Here is a 14,042-nt window from a genome sequence, read left to right as displayed (position 1 = left end):
CAGGGGAGGCCAGGGTAGGGGGCCGGTAGGGGAGTGACTGAAACAGGTGTAGAAAGACCACTGAGCTATGAATCAAGGTTTGATGCCAGTCCCTGTTCTGCCATCAATGCACGCTGTGACTTCAACTGAGTCTCTATTTCCTCCTCTCTAAAATGAGAGATAATAACGACCTTGAAGGGTTAGTAAAAGAATACAAACATTATGTTAAGTCAAACAACCAGGAGAATCCCTGGGTAACTTATAATTGTTATGATGTTATTTCTGCAAATGTGGCCACATTCGCTTGGGAAGCACGCCCTGGTCTGGCTGCCCCGATAGTTTGCTACACCTGGTTTGTGTTCCTGACCCTTGCCCTTGGAAGAAGTGTGACTCTGAGAAAGTAACTCATCTCTTCAGAGCTTGGGTTTCTGTACCTATGAAATATGACTCATAATACCTCCCTTCCTTTGCGGCGAAGATTAAAGTTGTATTTTCCTTTTTCTTTCCCTGCAGAAAATCTCCAATTTCCGAAGGCTAAAAGAAAGCTGTGCTCATGTGGGAGAGACCCAAGTGACCAATACCTGGCACAGAGATGCCTGTCTACCTCTGGCTCCCTGCCAGATCACTAGGAAATTGATACCGATTGCTTGGAGTGCTATCTTGGGGAGGATGCTGGGGTTGGGCCTAGGTGGACAGAGGGTGCTCATGGGTTAGTGATGTCTGCTGTGGGCACAGGGGAAGGGAGTCGCAGCCCGCAGACACTGACTGTTGACATTTAAGTCCGTATCAATTAAAAAAGGCATTGGTGTGCAGTCTTTTCCATCTGTACTTCTTGGAGAAGTTTTATACTTTATCTTTAACATCACAGATTGTTCTTTTACCACTGGCCTTCCTGAATTAAATGCTTTTGTGGATTTCTGTGTTTCGATTTGCTTTTTGGCTGCCTGGAGAAGGAGGGACAAGGCCATGAACCCAGAAAGGTTATTCCGAAGCTGATAAACCGAAAGTGACAGCTGTCAGCAAAGAAACCATAAGATAAGTAGCGAATCATCCGAGGCTCTTTCCTGCCGGGATAAACAGCATCTTCCCTCCTCGGGCCAACTCTTGTCCCTTCCAGCCTACTTAGTACAATCTTAGTCATCAAAGATTATAAACTGAGTTTAACAGTAAACTCAGTTGAGCATCTGGCTTCTAAAGGAAGGGCATGTACTTCAGCAAGGGTCCCACCCAAACTGGTTAAAAACCCGTCTGTTTTAATGGTTTTGCCCTTGAAGAGATGAACTTAGTTTATCTGGAAATCCCTTCAGGTGCAGCAAGACCCTCTTGAAGATAAAGCAGCACTCTGCAAACTCTCTCAGGGAGAGCTGAGTCTTTCTGAACAGCAAACTGTATGGAAAAATCCTATACCATCTGCCTAGCTGTCAGGGATGGGTGGCGGTCTGTGCCTGTTTTTGACTGGATATTCCAGAGGACAGGACTCAGGTGAATAGCGTTTCTCATGGAGGGGAGGATGTCAGCCCAGCACAAGGTAGCACAGATCGGCATCTGGAGCCTTCCAACAGCGGAGTGAGCTGCCTGGGAGGTAGTGAGCAACTTGTCCTTGGGAGAATTGCAGCAGAAGCCAGATGCAAGCCTCTTAGGGATACTGAAGAAGGATTTTTGAGCAGATAAGGCTGTGGAGAATATCTGTGATTACCCAGCTGTGTTTTGTGGAGTCCCAGAGTTTCTTGGATATTCTAGAGGGGCTGGGTTACTGAGGGAAAAGGGAAAGAAATGCTAACGCATAGAATTCTAACTCCATCTCTCCTTCAATCAACTAATAATAACCAGTGCATACAGAATGTGTATTATGCATCATATAAAGAACTTACTGGTTCCAGGGAGAGAAGTGGGGGGAGTGGCTGCATCCAATCACTCTCCACCATTGGGGTGGGGGTAGGGGGCTGGTCTCTTTCAAACCCAGCTGTCTTGTTCTCAAGTAAGTCCCCCAACAGGCTCTGATATGGGGTCCTGCTCCTTCCATCTTAGCTCCTTGCTGAAGAGTTGAATTTCTGCCTAGATGCGTTTACTTTTTTTGGTAGCAAGGCAAACCAAATGGCCTCTTCTTTGTACCCTGAATTTCTTAATTGGTGAGAACACCCGGCTTCTTTGACCCAGAGAAAATGTGACAGCGACTCCCATCATTTACAGACAGATTTCTAAGTGACTCTGCAGGCTCCTCTCTCTGCCGGGCCTTCCTTGCTGCTAACAAAACTCAAAACTTATTCGTGGAACAAGGGACTGCCATCAGACAAGTCACTGTGTTCCTGGGGCCAATTCCTTCTGCTTTGGTGACTTAAACACAAACTGTCCTCAAGACACTATGACAAAGGCATCACTTTCCGCATTTACCAGACAATAAACCTGAGGCTCAGGGCATTTATGTGACTTCTCTGAGGTGATGTGTCTATCAAAATGTGCCATCTGGTTTACCAGAGAGACCACACCATCATCATCACCGTCGTCAGCAGTGGCATCATTCCTCCGGTACAAAAAATAAAAAATAAGGCAAAAATTACTTTGTGCTGCCCTCTCTAGTTCTCACCTGGCCTTCGTTCAAATCTGAGCCCTACAGTGCCCGTAGGGTCCTGTGCGCACACTCATCTCTGGTCTCTACTATTCTGCTGCTCCTTCCTTCACTCTGAGTCTACCCTCCAGACCCCTCATTCCTATCTGTTCAACTTTCAAATCTCACCTCCTCCAGGAAGTCTTCCCTGATTCAGCCTCTCTTCATAGTACTGTGAAAGGCTCCATCTGTGTGCTCTCAAAGTGCCATGCTGGGACTCAGTCACGCCGCGTGACAATGAACCACTGTCTGCATCCCCCCACTGGACAAGCACTGGGAGGGTCAGGTGCCATCTGCAGTGCTGCCTGCTGGGCCACCAGCCCTGTGGCTGGTGATGACTGCAATGAGTAGAGTCTTGAGGTTTAGATACTATCACTGGAGCCCAAAGAAGAGGTTCCTGATTTTGTTTCTTCCAGATTCACCACCATCTGTGCACTTATTACAGATCTAATGACCTCTCCGAGCAGAGCTGGGAGCATCCGGCTTTGGGCTGGATCCAAGATCGTACCCTTTCCCTCCGGTTGTGTTTGCAAGCTGCTGCGCTGACCAGGTGGCAGGACTCCCTGCAGGGCAGCGGATCAGAAGTGCAGTGTGTACAGAGTGTCTCTCCGCCCCGTCCACTGCCCTGCTGGCAGACTCAGCCAGCGGAGGGACCAGGCTGAAGCAAGGCTCGGGCACCTGCTGCTTGATTTATGAGCCCTACTTGAACCTTCTCCCTTGTTCTCAGCACCCACAAAACAATCACCTGCTCCCTCCATTCCTGCAGGGCTGTCGTAGGTCAGAGAGCCCCTCCTCTCCTTCGTCTTCTTACCCGGGACGGGACGTGGTAATAGCCTCTAGTGGTCACCCTGGCTCTAGTCCAGTCCCTGTCATTCTATTCTCTCTGTTGAGCGATCTTTCTGAAACGTAAATCTGCCCATGACTAAAACCTCTAGTGGCTCCTCCTGCTGACAGGAGAAGGGGCAAGTCCCCAAGCCAAGGCCCTTCCTGGCTGTACCTTCCCGCCTCCCACCGTGCTTGCAGGCTCCTACCAACCACCAGCACCCAGGCTTCGCGCCTTCATCTGCACTTCCCCTTACCTGCTGCCTCATTCTCTTCTCTTAAATTTGCTCAGGATGTTCATTAAATAAATGTGGATTAAGTGCTTGGGATGTTCTTATTCTATCGTAGGGGAGGGAAGCCCAGAGCAAAGTACAGCATCTCTCGTCTAAGAGTCTTCTATTTTAGTACTATATTTAGGAAGCAACTAGAAAAAAATACATGAGCCAGGTCACATGAGCCAGATAGCAGTGTATGTCCTCCCTCCTCCCCCTCCATGACAGAGTTTTACTCTGTTGCCCTGGGTAGAGTGCCGTTGGGTCATAGCTCATAGCAACCTCAAACTCTTCGGGTCAAGCAATCCTCGTGCCTCAGCCTGTCAAGTATGTCAGAATTCAGGTGCTGGCCACAACACCCGGTTATTTTTTAGACACAAAGTCTTATTCTTGCTCAAGTTGGTCTCAAACTCCTGAGCTCAAGCAATCCAACTGTCTCTGTCTCCCAGAGTGCTAGGATTACAGGTATGGGCTACCGTGCTCGGCTGCAGTATATGTTCTGATGAGAAGAACGTAGGGCATGCCACAGAAAACGATTTAGAGTGTCATGACTGGAGGGGAGATGGGAGAAAGGGACAGTTTCTGATGACGCCACATCTGAGACATTTAACCACTGAGGGAGAGGGGATTCCAGGCAGTGGGGACGGCCAGCACAAAGGCCTTGTGTTAAACCTGGAATGTGGAAGGCACACACAGAAGGTGGCTGTAGCTCACCTACCGTGGAGTCTGTGTGTGCAGAAGGTCATTGTACGTCTCATTTATGGCCCTCTCAGGGATCAGACAGACCTACTGCTCCCCAGCATCTCTAAAGAGCTGTTAAACCGCAGACAACTTACATACAGTGACTAACTCAGCCGCTCATCTCCATCCCAGGGCCGGGCACAGTGCCTGGCAGATGGCCCGCATCCCCAGGGTTCCGAGAAAGACCACGGATGCTTCCTCACCCCTACCATCCCCCAGGGGAAGGAGAAGCCGGTGAGTCATTTACAAAGGGAGTTCTGCTTCCTGGGACACTAGGCTCGCCAAGGGACTGACGTAGAGGGATGATTAACTGATGGCTCCATCCCACAAGGCTCTGTCTGTGAGCCTCCTCTATGCAGAAGGGAAAAAAGAGGCAAGAGAATGCTTTTCATTTAACATTTGGGAAAACAGTGCCGACTGGGCATTCAGATATTGATGGTGATGTCAAATACCGGTGTGAACAAAGAGAACTCAAGGGAAAGCCGGAAGAGCAGGGTGGACGTGGGAACCTCCAAGGGCTTCCCAGAATCTGACAGTGTTCAAGTGCTTGATGCTTTTGCGGGGCAGGGTGGATGCTGAGAAAGTGTCACGGGTACCTGGAGAAGACCTGGAGCTAGGGTGACTCTGCTGTCCCTCAGAGAGCAGAGGTGCATGGTGGCCAGAGCCCTCCTGGTAGAAGGCCAGGTGAGTGCATGTCTCCGACCTGCTGTAGGTGCCTACCCTGCCGTGGGGAGTCTAAAGCCAAAATAACTATAAAACAATAATGGCAATAAATCGAGATTCTATCTCTGTACCCCAGCTTATAACCCCCTACCATTGGCACCTGCCTACCTGGCCCCTCCCTCCACATAAGCCCCTGCACACTGGCCAGCCTTCTCTTCCCCACCAGGAATCCATCCGGCCTCAAGGCCCCTGCCCCAGCTTCCTCCTCCACCTGGAAGGCACAGCCCCTGCTCCTCCGTGGCTGGCTCATGCCCATCATTCCTGTTTCAGATGAAACATCACCTCCTCATAGAAACCCTCCCTCGCCCCCTACCAGTGGTGATCCATTAATACATTGCTATGCCGTTGATAGTTTTTCTTTTCTGAGTTTTTTAAAGTTATTATTTATGTCTCCTCCACCAGAATATAAGTTCCTTGACATCAGGGCCATTGTCCTTTTTCACCTATGAACACTCAGTGTTCAGAATAAGAATTGGGCCCTCAGTGAGTGTGGCTGACAGAATGAATGAACCAATTACTTCTGTGTCTAGTACTGAAGATCAAGGAAAAAGCACAGAGCAAGTGTTTATTGAGCACCTAATGCAGGTGGTGGACCTGGGCATTGCACTCACCCACGTCCTGCCCCAAGACCCACATGGACCCGGCATGCTGGACGTCCTCAAGCCGCCCCTCCCCTGCCAAACCCTGTAAGCCACTCACGTTTTCACTGTTGACGTCGGCTTCGCTGGGGCAGCCAAACAGTTCCCGCCTCAGGAGGTTCCCGTCATATTCAAGGAAGGTCAAGTACAGGTTGCGGAAAAACTCCACGTGCTTATTCTTTACCCGAAGCTTCTTGGGGGAGTTCCAGTGAATGACCTGGTGGGGGAGAAGGGGGCAGTCAGCTGCAAGGCACCTCGCCCATGTAGGAAGTCTTGGCGTGGGGCTAAGCGCGAACCATGGGGCTGCTGGTTTGCTCATTCACTGACCTCTAAGGTGGAGTGGTTACTAGTAAGTTCTCTGAGGCCAGGTTCCCTGGGGATCAAATCCCAACTCTGCTCTAGGGAGTCATTTAAACTTGGGCAACTTACGGAGTCACTGCGTAACCTCAGTTTCCTCATCTGGGAAAAGGGAACCTAGAAACAGCTCCCACCTGTGCCGGCTATTAGGTTATCCTCTCTCAGCCCCAAACTGACTTTATGAAGCTGCGGTCAGGACTCTGCAAAAACCCTGTTTCTACTTGGCCAGTTGCTGCTTGTTAGGCCAGAGTGGGGGTGGGGCGGGGGAGACAGGGACTTGGGGAGCCTGGAGGAGCACAGAGGCTCTGGCTCCCGTCTGCTGCTTCCTGTGAGCAGTGCTCACAGCGGCACTTCCTGCCATTAGCAGCAGCTAAGCACATTGTGCAGTTTTTCCAAGGTACTTCATTGCCCTCCCTTCTCTGTCCAGGGCCACTGTCCCTGGAACTGGCTGGTGACCCCATGCTTCAGGTGGGCCCCGGCCCCACGTTTTAACAATTCCCACCTCTTCCCTCTGTTCTTCCAGCTCTGGGGGTAGGAAATGTTTCTGGTAATTTTCTTGTCCTCTTTTCTCTCTTCCTTCCTTCCTTCCTTATTTCCTCCCTCCTTCCCTTCCTTTCTCTTTCTCCCTCCCTCCCTCCCTCTCTCCCTTCCTTCCTTCTTTTCTTTCTGGGATCAAGTGAACACTATGCCTAGTTACCATTTTAAAAACTTTCAAACAATTGGTGTAGCTTTTCAAATAATTGGTATAGCTTCTGTCTCCAGCCAGGCCCCCAATGAGGCACTGTCTCACAGAGCTGCTGTGAAAAACCACCAAGTTAATACAGGGAAGGCACGTAAGTGGTGCCCAGCAGAGGGTGGGTGCTCAACAATGCTGGCTGTCCTTGGTGCCTACAGTATGTCAGCCCAAATGAATGACGGAGGCAAAATCTCAATCCTGGAGGTTTAATCAGCCAAGATGTGAGGATGCATCTGGGAAAAAAACACCACTGAACCATATATAAGCTGTGGCTGTTTTTTGGCAAAGGGGAGGTTGGAACACTTGGCATTTTAAAAGCATGTAGAGAGAAGGAAAGGGGCAGGGTGTGTGTTTGTGTGTGACAAAGAGAGAGAGAGATAGAGAGAGGTGGGGGGGGGGAGAGAAGGGAGGCTGAGGAGGCAGTGGCTGCATTCTTGTGAGGCCCAAGAAATCCACATTTTACATGCAGTAAGGGAGAGAAGGAAGCATCAGTTATGCAGCCGTCCCTGGGTAAGTGGGAGAATGGCTGATTCTGTTACCTGTAAGATAAACTTACAATTCATTGTTGGTGTGGAATTAGATACCCTTTAGTTTTAGGTGCTAGGTATGGGTACAATACGCGTGTCTCAGCTTGTGAGAGGTTAGCAAACTGCCTCCCTCTTCTCAATGAACAATCTCTGGGGCCAGCTCTTCATAGGTGCCTGAGGCTGTGACTTTCTTTTTACAAGTATACAGGATTGGGAGATGGCCAGAGGCATGTGACACTGGGGACCCCACAAGTGATTTGCTAGGGAGAAGTGGCCATGAACAGGATAGAGAATGTAATAAAGGAGGATCACAAAAAAACACAGTTCTACAATGCTCAGAGGCATCTAAGACACCTCCTCTAGGGCTTAAAGGACAGGCAGGAGTCTGGGGAGACAGAGCCTAGGGCAGAGGGATCTTCAGGGTGGTAGGTGTGCTGTAGGTGAAGAACGGGGTGGGATGTGCGACAGGGCTGATGTGGTAGCCGAGTGCAGTCCTGGACCCACGAGGCCCGTGTTCGGCACTCAGTGTTCGGCACTCAGGTCTGTAGGCACTAGAGATGCTTAATGACTAACTCGAGGTTTCAGAAAGATGACTCTGATTATAATGGAGAAGATGTGTGAGGCAGGGTGGGAGGGGCAATACTGAAGCCAGAAGGTCACCTGTAAACTCCAGCTGAGAGAGGCCTTAGGGACAGGTCCTTCATTTGATTGGAGAAAGAAGATAGACAAAGAAAAAAAAATCTGGAAAAAGTAAGCAAATACTTATAGAATATTTAGTATGTATTAAAATCTATTCTAAGAAAGCATCTTAATTTCTTATTAATATTTAGTGGTACTTATTAGAATTAATCATTATTATTACAATATAATAACTTAGTAAAAACAATTTGTGTTAACTTATTTAATGTTTACAACAAGACTATGGGGTAGCACTATTTAATTGATTTCATTTTACAGATAGGAAAGTGGAGGAATTAATTTAACATCTGCTGTTTGTAGGTCACTCGGTTTGGGGCTGTTTTGTTACGCAGCCTGAACAGACTGAGACATGCTGAGGAAGCAAACTGATGCCTGCGGCCCAGTCACTTCCGAGGGCATGACTGTTAGGTTCTGTCTGTGAGAGCCTGTAGTGGGGCCTGGTGCCCGCCATCTACAGAGGGGCCTGGAAGACCCGGCTCCCTCTGCCCTCTCTTTTGGGGATGTGCACTGGCAACTCCCCTTGAAGTATTCTCTCTCATGGCCTGGGGAGTGGTAGGAAACTGGTCTCAATGGCATTCCCTGACCTCCCATAACCAGCAATGGCACAGTAGCCAGAGCAAGAACTGCGGGCCTCAGAGAAGCCAAGGTCTGAATCCCAGCTATGCTCTTTACTAGCTGTGTCCCAGGGCAACTTCATTTTTCTTTTTGGAACCTGTTTCCCCAAGTGCAAGGTGGGGACCAGTAAGCCTGACAAAATAGTAAAGAGGGTTAAATAAATGGCCAGTGCAGGGCCTGCATGTCAGGGTGGCTCCATATGTGCTGCTTCTCTTCCTCCTCAAAGATGGGGCAACTTGGCCCAGCTTGGTAGCTCACGCCTTGTACTCTGGGAGGCCGAGGTGGGAAGATTCCTTGAGCTCAGGAGTTTGAGACCCCATCTCTTCTCAAAATAGAAAAACTAGCCAGGCATGGTGGCAGACAGTTGTAATCCCAGCTACTTGGGAGGTTGAGGCAGGATGGTCACCTGAGCCCAGGAGTCTGAGCTTGCTGTGAGCTATGATGCCATGGGACTCTAGTCTGGGCAACAGTGTAAGACTCTGTCTCAAAAAAATAAATAAAAGATGGGACAACTCGATTGCACAACTGTATTTTGCCCTCCTTTCTCTGCTCTGCCACCATGATGTCCGCTGTAGTGATTAGCAAGGACACAGGCACAAGCACTTGGGATGGTACAGACAGGACCAGCACCACTCCTTGACAGGAGACTACTTGATGAAGCCTGCATTTCAGGGAAAGATGAGCGTGCAGTTTTCTTACTGTGCCTTTTGAAGGGTACAAGAGGGAAGACTCTCCCCTGAGAACACATCTAATCTGGGCACAAGATGATCCTGGGCCATGCATTAAAATAATTGCATGTGGGCTGGTGTCACTCACACCCGGTGAGGAGCATGTCTTCTCTGCGAATAATTTTGGCAGGTGTCAAGTGCTGAGCCAGCCAGAAGGCTGACAGATGAGCATCTAACTCAGGAAACATGGGAATTCACTGAACCAAGTGAATGTAAGGGCTGGGCCATGGGTTCCCTGACAAAGCTTAGTAAGTTGTGCACGAATCTGCCAGGTACTTTGCAGACAGTCTCATGAAATTATTCAAAATAGCCCTTAGAATTTTGTCCACTTGATGGAGATGGGATGTGACTTGCCCATACCTTCCAGATGGTGAGTTGCAGAGCTGAGACTGGAAGCCAGCTCTTAAATCCTAAAGGGGTGTCCAACCTGCAGTCTGCAGGCACCGTGCAGATTATGTGAGGACATTTTTGCTTATCTGTAGTGTTTGACACCCCCCAAATTATGTGCAGACCCTTTAAAAATTTTTTTTTGCTCACCAGCTTTCCCTAGCATTTGTGTATTTAATGTGTAGCCCAAGGCAACTCTTCCTCTTCCAGTGTGGTACAGAGAGGCCAAGGGGTTGGACACCCCTGCATGAAATCCAAAGTTCTGAAGCCCTAGGGTGTCTGGTCACAAGGGACTGAGCATTTCACAGGTAAGAAGAGTGAGGCTTACAAAGAAGACAGGTGAGTTACTGAGGATGACGTGATGACTTTCAGCCAGGTTAGGGCTGAGACTAGAACCTAGGTCTCCTAGTGTCCCCCACTCTCCCCAAGCCACCTCTTGTGCCATTGAACCTCACCCTGTTCTGCATCTGTCTCATGATCTGGGTTTGCACACTGAGTACAGGCAAAATGCTGGTGTTATGTAAAAAAAGTCAGGAAAGAGGGTGGTAGAGTCCTTGGCAAGCAAAGGGGGTTCTGGAAGCCCCTTGGCAATCGAGCTGCCCCCTGATAGGTAAGACTACTCAAAGCCTATTAGCGTAGATGCAGATTCATCTTTTGCAAATGAGTTTTTAATCAGCAGGACCTGGAATACTCCTTTATCTTGGGTTAGGATCTAGAGAAATAAATAACAGCCACCATTTACTTAATGTCTATGTATGCTAGACATTAGGTCAGGGTTTTCTGTGTGTATGTATATACATGGGTAGTAAATAAATAATAGCTATTTTTATTCCTCTAGATTATATAGATTGAATTGCTCATGTTTGTGTATACAATTGTGTGTGTGTATATGTTATATTCAATCAGAATAACCTGGTAAAGTTGCTTCTATTATTGTCCCGATTTTATAGTTGAGGAGCCTGAGGCTGAGACTGGCCCAGGGTCACTGAGATTGTAAGTGGTTAAGCTTGGTACAAAATCAGGTTTATTTTGCTCTAAAATCTTCTTTTCTCTACTACATCATTTCTTCACTCAACACATACTAAAATGAGTGCTGATAATGTGCCAGGCACTGAGCTAGGAGATCATAATCCTGTTTCTGGGACTTACAGCTGAGAGGGAGAGGCAGGCATTCCGTAGCCATCCAAGGCTAAATTACAACTATAGTGCGTGTGCTTAAAGACAGGTTGTTAGTTATTTTTCCTGGATGAGGCCACTTTAAGTGTAAAGAAACCAAGGCCCAGAGTGAAAAAGTGGCTTTCCCAGAATCTCAGAGCAGAGGGAAAAGTCAAGGCAGCATCTATCTCTCCTGGGCCACCTCTCACTAAATCACATTTCTGACTCTAAAAATACGACTCAGGATTCCTATTGTGAGTATTTTTTGATTAGCGCTTGTCTGACTACTGAGAAATGTCATTTCCTGGTCCCTGGAGGGACAGAATCACCCATCGTTGCTGGCTTGGGGGCTGCAAGCTGGTGGTGTAGAGGACATTTACTGACAAGCTTTCACATCCGAGACGGAGTGACATTGGAGAATGTGCCCAAAATAGACTTTTATGAGGAGCTGGATGTGTAAGGATTGTGATGAAAACCTATCACAATTTATCCCACTTTCTAAGCCTTATTATCACAATAATAATAATGATTAGTACTAGCAGCTAATAGAGATCAGATGCTTACTGTATGCCAAACACAGCTGGTAATAGTTCACTTACTCTTTCCACTACTGAGACAAGTATTAGCCTTAGGATGACACCTTTCAGGTGAGGAAAGTTGAGCAAATTACCCCAAGTTGTACTGTTAGAAACCAGCAGTTAGGATCTGAACCCAGGAAAAGAAATTAGGAATCTGAGTTCCGTATTTCTCCCCTATCTGTGATCACTAAATTCCTCCATTTACCGAAATGGACATTAAATTTACAAATGATCAGAAATGAAACCTACTTCCATTTCTACTTTCTAGCCATGCCTAGGCTACATAGGCGGCAGGGTGATTTAAGACTTCCCAGATACATGGGCTGAGCTTCCAGCCATCAAAAAGCAGAGAGGGAGGCATTGAGGTTGTGTGCCAGGTGGGCTGCGGAAGCTGCCAAGCATGAAGGTCCCTATGGTGTGATCTGATTGGATCAGAAATGTCCACAAAGGCTGAGTGTATGTGCCGACTTGGCGTCAGCCTGTAGTGAGCCAGGGAAAATTGACAGAAATTGATTACTGTCCAGGAAACTTAAACATCATCTGGGAAAGGCAGCAGAAGTCGATGTGATTAAAGGAGAAACAAGAAACTCTACCTCCCATCAAGGGCACAGGGAAAAAAAACAGTTCAAAGGCAGATGTCAGTACAAGGACAAGGCGATGGAAAGAGTTCAGCCAAAACTTGAAGTACTCAGACCCCAGAGGGTTCATAAAAGTAATGGTGCAAAAGAGCTGAGAAATCAGAGCCTGTGTGCAAATACCAGGTGAATTAGAACACGGGTCGTATCTCTTCCAAATTACTGGGCTAAGTGGCACTGTGTCTCAAGACTCCCACTGACTTTCTATGATCCACAAAATAACATCTATTCTCTTTAGCCTCATAGTTAAGCCTTTGCAAACTGGTTCCACTTATGATTCCAGCTCTTTCTCTAGGTTAAGAGACATTCCTGGTATTTCTTGAACCTGTCTCTCATGACTCTGCCTTTGCATATGTTTTGCCCTCCCTAGAACGTCCTACTTCTGTACCATGTCATGTCTTTCCTTCTTCTCATGCCAATGCCTGCCCATCCTTCACGGTTGAGCTCAGTGCACCTCTTCTGCTAAGGTTTCCCTGAACACTTTGGGAAAAGGCTGCCTCCCAGCATGTCTCTCTCTACCCCATTCTTTATTCCTAACATACTAATTTTGTTTGTAGTGGCAGATGTCCCCAACCTCTGTGAATATCATGATCCACTTAAGATCTAAGCTAATCATGATGATCCTAGTCTGATTTGCCAGACTCCCTTGCAGCTATGTGGCCATGTGACCCAGGACTGCCCCAAAAGTTACATAGGGAAGCATTTGATTTCATAATAAAAAGATTCAGATATGACTGTTGTTATCCTTCTCCTTTTTGTCATGAACAAGAGATGTGATGACTGGAACTGTGACAGCCATCCTGTGACCATGAGACAGGTTAACACATTGCTCTCCTATGAACTAGCGTCTATTATAGTTGCCTACTCTGGAATTCTTAAGCGAGAGATTCAAAACTATATTAAGCCACTGTACCTTGGGTTTTATGATTCTCATTGTAAATATTTCTGACATAACAGCTAAGACAGTTACTGGGTCCTTCCTCAATGTTCCATAGACTCTTTAGAGAGCTCATTGCATGCTTCTGGTAATTATTTATTTTCCTGTTTGCACCTGGTAGCACTGGAATGTGAATTTCTAGGCTGGTAGGGAACATGACTTATTATTCTTCCTGAGTGCCATGGTGCTTGCCAGGTAGTTAGTATTCCATAGCTACCCTTGGCTCAAAAAGGGAAATTATGATGATGACATTCTCAATAATCCTCACACTCATTCTGTCTACAGTAAATCAAGTAGCTATGGAATACTAACTACCTGGCAAGCACCTATTAATGTGGGTTTTAGAATGAAGAAGCATATTCTACTTTTCTTTGTCTAAGGGCCAGAAAGCTTGTCATTTTTTCTTGAAGGAGTGTAAGCTCCTTCTGTTTCTCCTTGTTTGGTATTTCAAAGAGAAGGACAACATTTTTTTTTCCCCACAAGCCCTTTTCCTTGTCATCTTCAGGATTATGATGTATGATAGAAGAACACACAGACCTATATGCCAGACACAGCTGCAGTCCTGATCAGCTGTGTGGCCGGCACTCAGCTGCTGATAGCACAGAGGCAGCCACTGTAGAAGGGGCACGCCCACAACTACCTGGCAGAACAGTGGTCAAGATCAGGACTGAGGAAATGATGGACATGAAGATATATTGCGTGTGTTCATTCAGTTGCAAAGGAAATCTTGTCTAGACTTTGTAAAATAGTCCCCTTACTAACTAGGAAGGATGGCTAGAAACTAAAATCCTATGAGGGGGAGGAGGAAGAATAAGAAACAAGACTTCAAATAAGGGACTGCAGAATGGCACAGAACCTGAGGGACAAAGAGGGAGGGTGCAGAGAAGACGTCAAGCCAGTGGCAGGGC

At 47.4% G+C, this 14,042-nt stretch overlaps 1 protein-coding gene across 2 annotated transcripts in view; it reads right to left on the bottom strand.

Moving 5' to 3' along the window:
* The window catches only part of LARGE1 (LARGE xylosyl- and glucuronyltransferase 1), a 514,791-nt gene that overhangs the window by 40,773 nt on the left and 459,976 nt on the right, over positions 1-14,042 (bottom strand). For both annotated transcript variants that reach the window (XM_012801262.2, XM_023509378.1), the window contains exon 11: positions 5,842-5,997. In XM_012801262.2, the coding sequence (XP_012656716.1) occupies positions 5,842-5,997 (156 nt within the window). The remainder of the gene's footprint in view (positions 1-5,841; positions 5,998-14,042) is intronic.

The sequence above is a fragment of the Otolemur garnettii genome, unplaced genomic scaffold, assembly GCF_000181295.1.
Source record: "Otolemur garnettii isolate 467f Iridium unplaced genomic scaffold, OtoGar3 scaffold00007, whole genome shotgun sequence".
Taxonomy (NCBI): domain Eukaryota; kingdom Metazoa; phylum Chordata; class Mammalia; order Primates; family Galagidae; genus Otolemur; species Otolemur garnettii.
This window is presented reverse-complemented; position numbering and strand designations above follow the sequence as displayed.